Here is a 13,097-nt window from a genome sequence, read left to right as displayed (position 1 = left end):
TGCAAACAGCTTGGCCGCACCCCCTCAGCCCCCCAGGGGGGGCCGGCCGAGCAGTTTGCCAGGGCCGATTTCCATTCCCAGTCCGGCCATGGCTTTGGGCATCACTCTCACTGAAGTGAGAATTCCAGGCTATTTGCCTTTGCTAACATAGTCTCAGTGGCGTAACGAAACTTGAGGGGGCCCCCCTGCAGGGTACGTGGAGGGGCCCCCTCCGAACTTAATCTGGAGCTCTCCAGCCGAAGTGCAGTGCTGAGGGTGCCCCCTTGAGATTGGCCCCCCCGCACTGCGTTGGATGCGGGAGCCTGTGTTACGCCCCTGCATAGTCTCACCAGGTGGTACCTGCCACAACATGTGGACAATTCGCGGGCATGGGCCATAGGCAAATAGCACATGCGCGGTTAAAGCATGAGCAGAAACTGACCTTGAAATATCATTTCGACCACAGACTGGAGTTTGCACCCAAATTGGAGTTTACCCCGTAGTTTAAAGCAGGGCTTAAGAACAATTATCTGCTAATTAATGAAAATCAACAAAAAAAAAAACACTTGCAGACACTTTTATTTCAATAACAGCAGCCAGCAAGCCCTGTCGGAAACATCTTTAACATTAGCATAAGATTTATGTACGTACCATATCCTGTCACTTATTGCAACTGCATTACCCAGGCCGGCTCGTCCCTAAAAATGAGCCTTTGTGTTTTCTCTTTTTGAATGTACAATCAACCACCCGTGAAGACAATCTAATTTGTATTTCTGGATCTGAAAACCAATTCCTTTGCAAAATAGCATCCTAATGTGTTTCGTTTTTGCTTAGTGGTGCAAATCACATGCACACATGTTTTAAATATTCCTTCTCTGGGTTCACGTGTGCCTTTTTCACAGGTTCTGCACAACAAATTAATAGGCAGCATCCTGATTGGATCCTTTAAAGTGGACGTGGGCACGGTCTACGGCGAGCCAGGTGGGGACAAATGGAGCCGCGCGCTGCCCTGCTTTCTTCAAGCTGACTTCTTGTTATGATTAAAGTTTTATAAAAGTTTCAGTATTCCGAGAGCAGGAAGTGCGCTTATTTTAAGTGATTATAAAATTGTGCAAATAGTGTCAGGCATCAAAGGTGGAAGCAGCACGATAAAGTTACTCATGAAGCTGGGGTGGCAGGGTGTGTGTGTGTGTGTGTGTGGGGTGGGTGGCTTCTATAGACCACTCAGCAATAAGGGCCTCAGATCAGAGCAAAGAGTACCAGTTAAGTGTGAGATGCTACTCCTGAGTCCAACGGCAGATGCTGGGAAGGAGATTTGCATTGACCAATGAAAAAAGAGAACTAGCAAGCAGGGTATTTGGTCTAAAATATGAAAGAACCAGAAGGCAGCACTAGAATGAGTAAAATGTGTTGACTCTAAAGGGTTGGAACAGTAAGAATATTCCAGTGCTCTCTAGGATGCAAACTTATGAGATGTTTAACCAGAAGTTGAGGCCCAAAGGGCTGCTCTGCTCTGAGCTCACTAAGGAAGTCTTACTAATTAATACGTGTTGTTTAGAGAGGCAGGCCACCATTTTAACGCAAATTAAAGTTTGTTCACTTATACAACAAGCACGGCAAAGCCTGTAGGTCTGACCTGTGCATCAGACTTGCGCATGCTGCACAAACCAACTGGCTTTTAAAATGTTTGATTGTGTACTGGGGATTTTGAAGAGACGCATGTTTCTGAAAAAAGGATGCTGCATAAAGCAAGCATTGGCAAAGTCAATAGATTTGGCCTTGGCAAGCTGTGGTGATTATTTTCTTTAAAAACAAATATTGCGAACCTATACCACAAAAAAAGAACAAAATGAAATATGTCTCCACCTACACATGTTGTTTGTGACCACAAAATCCTATGATTTAAGCTTAATTTGCTATGTAGTAAAGCCTTTGCAAACCCCAAGATGGGTTCAATGACTCGTGAATCGAATGAAATGGGACTCTCCTCCTATTTGTAATGCTATTTGTGGTTCACAATGAGACGTAGCTATGGTTTGCAACCGCAATACCAATCTCAAACCATTGACAGGATTACCAGCTCCTCGAAGGGAAATAGATTTGTGAAACAGAAGGTGTGCCCTTTGGACTGTTCCCCTTTGGGAATCATGCCAGGAGCATCAGGGGAGCAAGCAGTGGTTCTGAGCTTCCATTAGAGACACGGGCTGCTTTAAAAATAAAGTTTACCAAGTGGTAATGCAAACACAGGTATGGTGGTCTGTTGTTCCTTACAGACTACCATCTCTGTGTTTGTAGCTCATCACAGGGGGTCACAAAGAGTGATCTGCCAAGTTAATATTTTTTGGGTAAGCCTTCTTTCTGCTCCTTACAAGATTTTGGTGCCGATCACGATCCGGTAAAAAATTCCCCCGTACGACTCGTATCGGGTCTTTTTACCGTACGAATCGTCCAAGTGCCGTACGAACTGGCAATCACGATTCGCATGGTAAAAAGTCCATACGACCCGCACCGGGAATCATTCCCCACACGTCCTCGGGTCGGAAAATGTGTCCGACACGTCCTCGGACGATTTACCTTACAAACGTAAAAATCCAAGTCCGACCGAGGAATCACGATCCATCCCGTGCGTCCGAGCCTACAACCGTATGGAAAAAACACCGTCCGCACCGAACACCAATAGCAACCATGGAGACATGTGCCCGCATACGCGCCCAACACTGCCCCCAGCCCCCGTACGTCCGACACGTACCCCCAGTATATGTATACCCCCACCCGTCTATGTACACCCCAGTACGTTCCAGTCGTACCCCCACCCCAGTACGTGTCGTACCACCGTCAATGTAAACCCCCCCACCCCTGTACGTGTCGTACCACCGTCTATGTACACCCCCCACCCCTGTACGTGTCGTACCACCGTCCATGTACACCCCAGTACGTTCCAGTCGTACCCCCACCCCAGTACGTGTCGTACCACCGTCAATGTACACCCCCCCCACCCCTGTACGTGTCGTACCACCGTCTATGTACACCCCAGTACGTTCCAGTCGCACCCCCACCCCTGTACGTGTCGTACCCCCGTGTACCTACACCCCAGTACGTTCGAGCCACACCCCCACCCCAGTACGTGTCACAGCCCCGTCTACCTACACCCCAGTACGTTCCAGTCGTACCCCCACCCCAGTACGTGTCGTACCACCGTCAATGTAAACCCCCCCACCCCTGTACGTGTCGTACCACCGTCTATGTACACCCCCCACCCCTGTACGTGTCGTACCACCGTCCATGTACACCCCAGTACGTTCCAGTCGCACCCCCACCCCAGTACGTGTCGTACCACCGTCAATGTACACCCCCCCACCCCTGTACGTGTCGTACCACCGTCTATGTACACCCCAGTACGTTCCAGTCGCACCCCCACCCCAGTACGTGTCGTACCCCCGTGTACCTACACCCCAGTACGTTCGAGCCACACCCCCACCCCAGTACGTGTCACAGCCCCGTCTACCTACACCCCAGTACGTTCCAGTCGTACCCCCACCCCAGTACGTGTCGTACCACCGTCAATGTAAACCCCCCCACCCCAGTACGTGTCGTACCACCGTCAATGTAAACCCCCCACCCCTGTACGTGTCGTACCACCGTCTATGTACACCCCCCACCCCTGTACGTGTCGTACCACCGTCCATGTACACCCCAGTACGTTCCAGTCGTACCCCCACCCCAGTACGTGTCGTACCACCGTCAATGTACACCCCCCCACCCCTGTACGTGTCGTACCACCGTCTATGTACACCCCAGTACGTTCCAGTCGCACCCCCACCCCTGTACGTGTCGTACCACCGTCAATGTACACCCCCCCACCCCAGTACGTGTCGTACCACCGTCAATGTACACCCCCCCACCCCAGTACGTGTCGTACCACCGTCTATGTACACCCCAGTACGTTCCAGTCGTACCCCCACCCCAGTACGTGTCGTACCACCGTCAATGTAAACCCCCCCACCCCTGTACGTGTCGTACCACCGTCTATGTACACCCCAGTACGTTCCAGTCGCACCCCCACCCCAGTACGTGTCGTACCCCCGTGTACCTACACCCCAGTACGTTCGAGCCACACCCCCACCCCAGTACGTGTCACAGCCCCGTCTACCTACACCCCAGTACGTTCCAGTCGTACCCCCACCCCAGTACGTGTCGTACCACCGTCAATGTAAACCCCCCCACCCCTGTACGTGTCGTACCACCGTCTATGTACACCCCCCCACCCCTGTACGTGTCGTACCACCGTCCATGTACACCCCCCCACCCCTGTACGTGTCGTACCACCGTCCATGTACACCCCAGTACGTTCCAGTCGTACCCCCACCCCAGTACGTGTCGTACCACCGTCTATGTACACCCCCCCACCCCTGTACGTGTCGTACCACCGTCTATGTACACCCCAGTACGTTCCAGTCGTACCCCCACCCCAGTACGTTCCTGGCGCACCCCCAACACAACCTCCTAAGTACGGAGCGCACCCCATGCCCCAACATCACAACCGCATGTACGAGTCGTACAAAGCCACACACAAGGACCAAATCGTACAACCAAATGGCCCATGTACACACCGTACACACGCTCAAAACGCACGTACACAACAAGGACAAAACAAAACAACTCAACAATACACCATTCGAAAGGCACACAGCCACTAAACATGGCCAACAACCACTAAAATAACACAATCACTGACCTGCAACTGTCAAAAACAAACAGAGGCCCAATACACCACCACTCCTTATAACACACCCACCCAAAATTCAAACACTGCCACACCCACCCATGGACCAATAAAAAGGGCCCACACACACAAACCATGAGCCTTTGCAACAGACCCACTGCTGCCAGACACCACAGAACCAGACTACAAGCGACACCACATCTTACACTTGCACACCTTCACACGACCACCCTCACAAACACCCTCTCATCACATTCACACACACACACAACCATCCACACCCCCCCCCCAACATCCACACACCCCCCACACCCACACCATCCCCACCCACACCCCTCACCATGCCCACTACCAAGAATCCAAAGTTCAGTCACCGAGAGTTGGAGGTCCTTGTTGATCAAATCCTCAGAGTCGAGCCACAGATCTTTGGAACATTGGTCAGAAGCACCAGCCAGGCAGCCAAAACAGCCATGTGGCAGACCATCGTCGATGCTGTGAATGCTGTTGCGGACACCAGGAGGACCAAGCAGGATTGCCAGAACAGGTGGTACGATCTGCGGAGGAGGGTCAGAGCCAAGAGACAGGAGGAACACGACCAGGCCAACGCCACCGGAGGAGGGCCCTCCCGCAGACCCGTACAGTACCATCCCTGGGAGGAGAGGGTGATGGCCATACTGCCGGTGGAGGCAGTTGAAGGAGTAGAAGGACTCCGAGACCCGGGTGAGTACACAAACAACGCACCTCACATGGGGGGAACTGCAACCACAACCAAAATTAATAACAGGCACGCAAACACCACAAGCCATCGCATTACTCAACCACACTCCATGAGCAGGCACATGCCACTGCTGCCACCATGCCCCATGCACCCAGCTGGACAATGTCAAGTCACAGGCCACAGAAGACAACAACACATGACACGGTAACCCGGATGGCGGGAGGCTGGGCACCAAGAATCACATAGTGCGACTCCAAAGCAGACAACAATGCCCTCTGCCCATATGGCCTAGGTCACAGCCAGACAAACACTGTGTCCCAACACAGGAATGACTTGCCAGCAAATGGCGGATGCCTTGCATCAACACATGGGGGTGAAGGCACTGTTTTGCACATGCCAGCAGCTAATGAACAGCCAACAGTGTGAAAGAGTGGCAGCACACACCACCACAGCAGCAGCGCACAGACACACAGCAGACAAAATGGGTGCCTGGAGATCAGAAACAAACTCACATCAACAGGCCAAGGGCCACTCAAAGATCTGCTAACAGTGTGTGCCCAGGAAGCTGGGCCAAGGTGACAGAGGGTGACACACGGAGGGAGGGAGAGGGGGACACAGAGGGAGGGAGAGGGGGACTGAGAGGGAGGGAGACACAGGAAGATGGACAGAGGGAGGAGGCTGACACACAGAGGGAGGGAGAGGGGGACAGAGAGGGAGGGAGAGGGGGACAGAGAGGGACGGGGACACAGGAAGATGGACAGAGGGAGGAGGCTGACACACAGAGGGAGGGAGAGGGGGACACAGAGGGAGGGAGAGGGGGACAGAGAGGGAGGGAGAGGGGGACAGAGAGGGAGGGAGACACAGGAAGATGGACAGAGGGAGGAGGCTGACACACAGAGGGAGGGAGAGGGGGACACAGAGGGAGGGAGAGGGGGACAGAGAGGGAGGGGGACACAGGAAGATGGACAGAGGGAGGAGGCTGACACACAGAGGGAGGGAGAGGGGGACACAGAGGGAGGGAGAGGGGGACAGAGAGGGAGGGAGACACAGGGAGAGCAAATCAGTCCTTTGGTGTGTGGGAATGTCTGCACGTCAGCAGGTGGACTGCGTGCATGTAGACAAGGGTGCCCAGTGCCAGAACCCCCCCTCTTCATCATGGCAAAACGCAGGGCCATGTTACAACCTGTACACGAGCACAAGGACAGCCACCTGCATCATATGAGTGTGTGGATCCACTCCATGTGCACATGTACAGTGCTACAAGGAAGGCGCAAACGCATAGCTCGGCACACATGCACACTCCACTGCTGACTGCAGTCACACTTGACGCAGCAAGTAAGACTGTGCCACACATAGTTAAAGGGGCCAAATTGGTGCCCAAGGGACACACACATGCACAAGTGCACTGTGAGTGGAATGCAAGACAGATCCTAATTCCAAGAGGAAATGTGCCAACTTTGTAACGGATGAAACATGGATGTTGCATGGATCAAAAGTAACATTGTCTCTCTCACACACAGGTCAACGTCGTGCTGCACCCCCCAACACTGGGGGGGAACACTCACAGGACCCGGATCTGCAGGAGACCGATCCCACCGGCAGCGACCACTCTCACCACTCTGCGGACGACCCCGACCGACCTGGCCCCTCTGGTGTCCAACCACCTGCAGCACCTGCGTCAGGTACAACCGTGCCAACCACCACCCCCACTCCTGCCACATCCCAGGAGACACCCAGGATCCCTGCCCCAACACCACAATGCAGCCAGGCTCGCCAGGAGGGACACGGTGTCCCGGGCACCCAGGAGGAGGCAGGCGACAACGCCAATGCCACCCCTCAGGGGTCCCGGAGACCCCATGTGCCCACAAGTGCAGGCCAGGCGCAAGTGGGCAGGGGTGGTGGGAGTGGAGAGCGGCGGAGGCGCGAGCCTGACCAGTTGGCTGGGGATCCGGTATTTTCCCATGTCCGTAACATCCTGGACTCATACCGGCAGGACACCACGGGCATGGCCCAGGTTGTGTCCGTCCTCGAGGGGATCAAGGTCCAGCAGGCCCAGCAACATGCGGAGCTAATAGCCTGTCTACAGCTACACCAACGGAGGATGGAGGACAGACAGGCTGAGCAAGTGACGGCGTCCCAGGGGATTCACGCTGAACTCCGTCGGATGGCCGACACCATGGCCGACCCTCCCTGTGCCAGAAGGCGGAGAACATCACCACCCACAGGGAGGGATCATGAGGAGGAGGAGGAAACATCCGACGGAGCATCCCAGACGTCGTCACGGCCTGCTGCTGAGGTTCCCCGCAGGAAGCCGGGTCGTCCACGGAAAGGACCGTGAGGGTGGCTGCTACATCACCATCTCCCAGGACACCTGGCCTGGCACCTGGCCCACTGGAGCAACAGCATCACAGCATCAAGAGACATTCTCTGCCACATGGCCCTGCTGGTCACTGGCTGACCAATGTTGACAAAGACTGTGGCATGGACTCTGAGGATTTCCAATGGCAAGGACACCAACTCCCCTACTGAACTTTGGATTCCCTAATCCCGGAAAGGCCCTCACTTGGCCCCCCCCCCCCAATAATAAATCACACTATTAAGAGTAGATGCCTGCTGGTAGCATTATTACCTAACATGTGTCTTGTACAGTCTAAACATGCCTGAGTCATCTGTTCACTTCAACCATCCACACCCTGGGGCCTGAGTCTGGCACAGGACACATGGGTCACAGTTTTCTAGGCAAGACAGACATGGAGCACCATACACACCCGTGATGGTCAGAACCAGCTGAGGGGGTGGCCGAACAACCGTGCTGACAGACACATTGAGTACAGCAACAGTCATGCGCAGAGGTCAGGGATCCTGGCCCGTGTCCTGGGGGGCACCCAGGTACGTGTAGACAGGTGGCAGAACCATGTCCTGCAAGCTTGAGTCCGGTGGATGCAGAGAATGGGGTCATGGACAACGTTGGATGCATGGGGATGGCACATGTCACAATACCCACACAGTCATGGACATCATGCCCATTACACAGTCTCAGCACACACACACAGCTTGCATCTTGCCACTCGACACATTGACACATAGCCACAATCAGGGAATACCATGCCAGACATGCAGGATGCACCGTGCCAACACACCAGCATTGACTGAGAAGAGGCACCTTGGAGGCATAGGGACACCTTTAATAGTCATGTGTTTGGGATTGCAGAGGCAACTTGAAGTACACATGAACACATCATGTGGAGTAACATGTGGCTCCAACACTGGCACCCCCCTTCTGCAGCACAAATGCGTGATAGCCATGGAACTGGCACACAAGTGTCGGATAATAGCTAAATACCCACAGCTGCTCACGGAGAGCCTGCCATACACCATACATCCGCTGATGTGGAAGTCCCACGCCATGTCAAGACAATGTTAACCGTATGTGTCCGAGGGCAGTGTCACACACATTGATGCCTTCATCACAATCCACCATCCCATCACTGATGACTGACAACCAGGCAGCCCATCTATTCAGGTGTACCCAGCTGCATGTCGTGTCCCATGGGGATGCCACATGTCTGCAGAGGACCCAAACCCCGACCGGGGCAGTGTGCACACATCGTGAACAACTGCCACACCCAATACACCCCAGATGCATCCCTTACCCCATGGAGACTTCCAAACGTGTCCGTGCCTGTAACGCTGAGTCAGCCCACGATGCCATGTCCATGAGGAATAGCAGTGCCACAACAATGCAACCAGCAAACGGCATGCGCAGGTACCTGGGGAAGAGAGACACACAAGAAGTCAGCCACAAGAAGCACAGCCACTTGCATGTGCATGTACTCGACACATGTATGTATGACAACATGCTAGGTCACAATTATGTCTGGGGAAATACTACCATCACTGCCACCATCACTCCAGTGACACACCCACACACACCTCTGACCCACGTGCCATACATGCAGGTGGAGACACACATCACAACGCATGCCACACGGGGACCAATGCGTGCACACTCAGACCCTGGTACTCACCACTAAGCAAAGAAGTCGCGTATGAGCCGAGTCCGGATGTCCTCTTGCGGCTCCACATCCTCCACATCACTAGCCCCATTGCCAAGCCCTTCGTCCTCCACGGGTGGATGGTCCTCGTCATCTTGATCCAGGATGAGGGGCACAGCTCTTTCAACTGCCATGTTGTGCAGCATGCAGCAGACCATGAAGATCTTGCAGACCTTCGCCGGGGCATATGGGAGTGCGCCGCCGGTCTTGTGGAGGCACCGGAATCGGCTCTTCAGCATGCCAAACGTCCTCTCTATCACTCGCCTTGTCCGGCCATGGGCGGTGTTGTAGCGGAGCTGGGCCGGCGTGATGGGGTTGCGGAGAGGTGTCAGCAGCCAAGGCATGTTGGGATAGCCAGCGTCCCCTAAATGGAAAGCACATGGATATCGTTAGAACAGGCGAAGCGGTAGTGCTGCTCGGCCAAACAGAATACAGGACAGACAGACTGTACCCACCAACAACACATGCACGTTCGTTGCGCAGCTGCATCATCATATCAGGCATCCCGCTACGCCTCATGATGTAGGCATCGTGTGCTGATCCTGGAAAACGAGCACAGACATGTGAAATCACCATGTTGGACAGACACACCACAAGGGCATTGATGGAGTGGTAGTGCTTCCGATTGCGGTACGCCACCTCCCGTGCGTGTGGTGGTACCAAACCTACATGTGTCCCATCTATGGACCCAATGACATGGGGCATCCCTCCCAGGGCATAGAAACCACGTTTGACCTCAGTCATCTGTTCAGGGGTTGGGAACTTGATGAAGTCATCCAGGTGAATCAACATGGCCTCCAAGAAATCATGCAGCACACCGCTGAACATGCTCTGGGACATGCCACCAACATGAGCTATGGTATTTTGGAAGGTACCCGTGGCAAGGAAATGTAGGGCAGCCATTACCTTCAGCTGGGGTGTCAGTGCCGTAGGATACCTGTGCTGCGGTTGCAGGTGTGGTGCCAGTCTCGCCGTCAGCTCCAGAATCAACGGTTGGGTGAAGCGGTAGAGCCGGATCCTGTCATTCTCCTGCATGGTGGCCAAGTCTGGAATTCTTCGGGCAACAGGAGGCGCTCTGCAGTAATTTGGAAGTGACAAGGAAGAGTGAGTGCACTACGAGAACAACGCATGTCTACTGAGCACATGTAAATCTGCCAATACACACATGCCACATAGGGAGTCAGGCATGTGCTACATGCCCAGGACACGTATGGATGCAAGGTGACACTCCTTCCAAGACCCAGCCACACACGGTGATTGAGAACCTCCCCATGCCACGCCATGGGAATAGCTGTGTCCCAGTGCAAGTGAACAGCCCGACGCAAGACAGAAGTGACATACACCCACACATCAGCAGAAGTAGGATGCCGATTGTAGAGACTGGTAGCGGAACACCGGAGCCACAGGTCACATGACATTACACTAGGCCTGCCCACACACCTTGCCATGAAGGTGCACATGTCATGACTCACCACACATTCCTTGTGAGGATGCTGACATGGCCTTGTCACGCTACTCCGTGTCCCATGCATACATGTGCACCTCACATCAGATACCACATGTGGCATGGTGTGCGGAACAGTGTGCAATGATAATCTACACACAGACACATGTTGGTTGCTGCAACGGCTGCAGCTTTTGAGGGTGCTACAACATCAACCTGATGTAAATCCCGGACACATAAATGACATAGTCACATTGTGCACTGTGGGTAGTGACAAGTCAGGTGTCATGACCCCTGTACCGGGCATCATGGGACACTTCCGTGTGTTGGTGTCCGTGCCATGCCAGTGACGCTCACCCCAAGTGCGCAGTACGACATGCACACATGTCAAAGGAGTCAAGGGCATGCCTGGCACACATTGCACCCTCACACAGTACACCTGTACACATCTCATCATACATCTGGTGCCTCCTCCACTCAGGAGGCATGTTCCACATCACAGCCTGTCACACCTGTGCCCCACACATGTAGTAATGCACAGACGATGCCTTGATGTCCATTCCTGGACAAGTATGTCCATCCATGGACAAGTATGTCCGCCCTATTCCTACCTGTGTGTCGACTATCACCACAGTGATGTGTACAAACCGGCGTACTGCTGCTAAGAGGGCCTGTGTATGTTCCCCAATCACTGTGGGAGTGCTGCCGTATGTGTACCCATCGTGATGGCGAGCGTACAGGCATTTGTACGGTCCGTACCACAACGAGTACGCATACGCGTGCAGACCCATAGTGATAGTGAGCGTACATGCGAGTGTACGGCCCTCTCACTATGGGTCTGCACGCGTATGCGTACTCGTTGTGGTACGGACCGTACAAATGCCTGTACGCTCACTATCACTATGGGTCTGCACGCGTATGCGTACACGTAGTGGTACGGACCGTACAAATGCCTGTACGCTCACTATCACTATGGGTCTGCACGCGTATGCGTACACGTAGTGGTACGGACCGTACAAATGCCTGTACGCTCACTATCACTATGGGTCTGCACGCGTATGCGTACACGTAGTGGTACGGACCGTACAAATGCCTGTACGCTCACTATCACTATGGGTCTGTACGCGTATGCGTACACGTAGTGGTACGGACCGTACAAATGCCTGTACGCTCACTATCACTATGGGTCTGTGTACCCGTAGTGATAGTGAGCGTACATGCGAGTGTACGGTCCGTACCACTACGTGTACGCATACGCGTGCAGACCCATAGTGATAGTGAGCGTACATGCGTGTGTACGGTCCGTACCACTACGTGTACGCATACGCGTGCAGACCCATAGTGATTTTGAACGTAGGCATGCATGTACGGGCCGTTGCCATGCATTTGGGGTGCCCTAGGGCCCCGAAACGCACCGTACCTGTGTGTGATGCTCCAAATTACATAGGGGACAAGTTTTAAGGCCTACATGCATGCTGGTTGTCATGGCGACCAGGTTCAAATTTCGATTTTGTTCTGGAAGGTGCACAGCAGAAGTCAGTTGGAATTCTTCTACTTTGTTGCAATGTGTTTGTGGGGCTGACATCATGCAGGAGAATGAAACCGATAGAGAACCCACAGACTGCTAGGTTTGAAGGGATTGGTGGAAACATAGGATGCAAATGTGAGTGACCAATCACTCTGTACTCCTGTGCATGAGACTGGGCAGAAGGCCACATATAAGGCAGCCAGGTCCCATGAGGGATTACTTGCCTGCACATCTTTGCATTTGTCGACCAAGCTGCTGCTACTGATTCCCTGGAACCATGTCAAGGGCTGTGGAGAGGACACAGCCATTCACCCTGGAGGAGAACATGGCTCTGCTGGATGTGATCCTCCCACAGTACCCCATGCTGTATGGGCGACCAGGGTATCAGGTGAGTGCATAGGCCACTGCCACAGACTGTCCCTATGTTGTGACTGTGTCTTCAGGCATTGTGACCCGGTGTGACACACATGCCATGTACTGTCGGGGGGGTACCAGGGGGGGGGTGCCTGATGTCTCCCAGCAGTGCCCTGAGACAGGAGGGGTGGGGACCTATCACTAACAGCAGTGCCCTGAGACAGGAGGGGTGGGTGTGGAGTCCTCCCAGCAGTGCCCTGAGACAGGAGGGGTGGGTGTGATGCACAGTGTGAGCC

General features: G+C 53.9%; 1 protein-coding gene across 2 annotated transcripts in view; it reads left to right on the top strand.

The window, feature by feature from the left end:
* Nucleotides 1-13,097, top strand: part of FER1L6 (fer-1 like family member 6) — a 974,281-nt gene that overhangs the window by 588,263 nt on the left and 372,921 nt on the right. For both annotated transcript variants that reach the window (XM_085604988.1, XM_085604987.1), the window contains exon 7: nucleotides 882-960. In XM_085604988.1, the coding sequence (XP_085461114.1) occupies nucleotides 882-960 (79 nt within the window). The remainder of the gene's footprint in view (nucleotides 1-881; nucleotides 961-13,097) is intronic.

This window comes from Triturus cristatus, chromosome 5_1 (genome assembly GCF_964204655.1).
Source record: "Triturus cristatus chromosome 5_1, aTriCri1.1, whole genome shotgun sequence".
Classification (NCBI taxonomy): Eukaryota; Metazoa; Chordata; class Amphibia; order Caudata; family Salamandridae; genus Triturus; species Triturus cristatus.
This window is presented reverse-complemented; position numbering and strand designations above follow the sequence as displayed.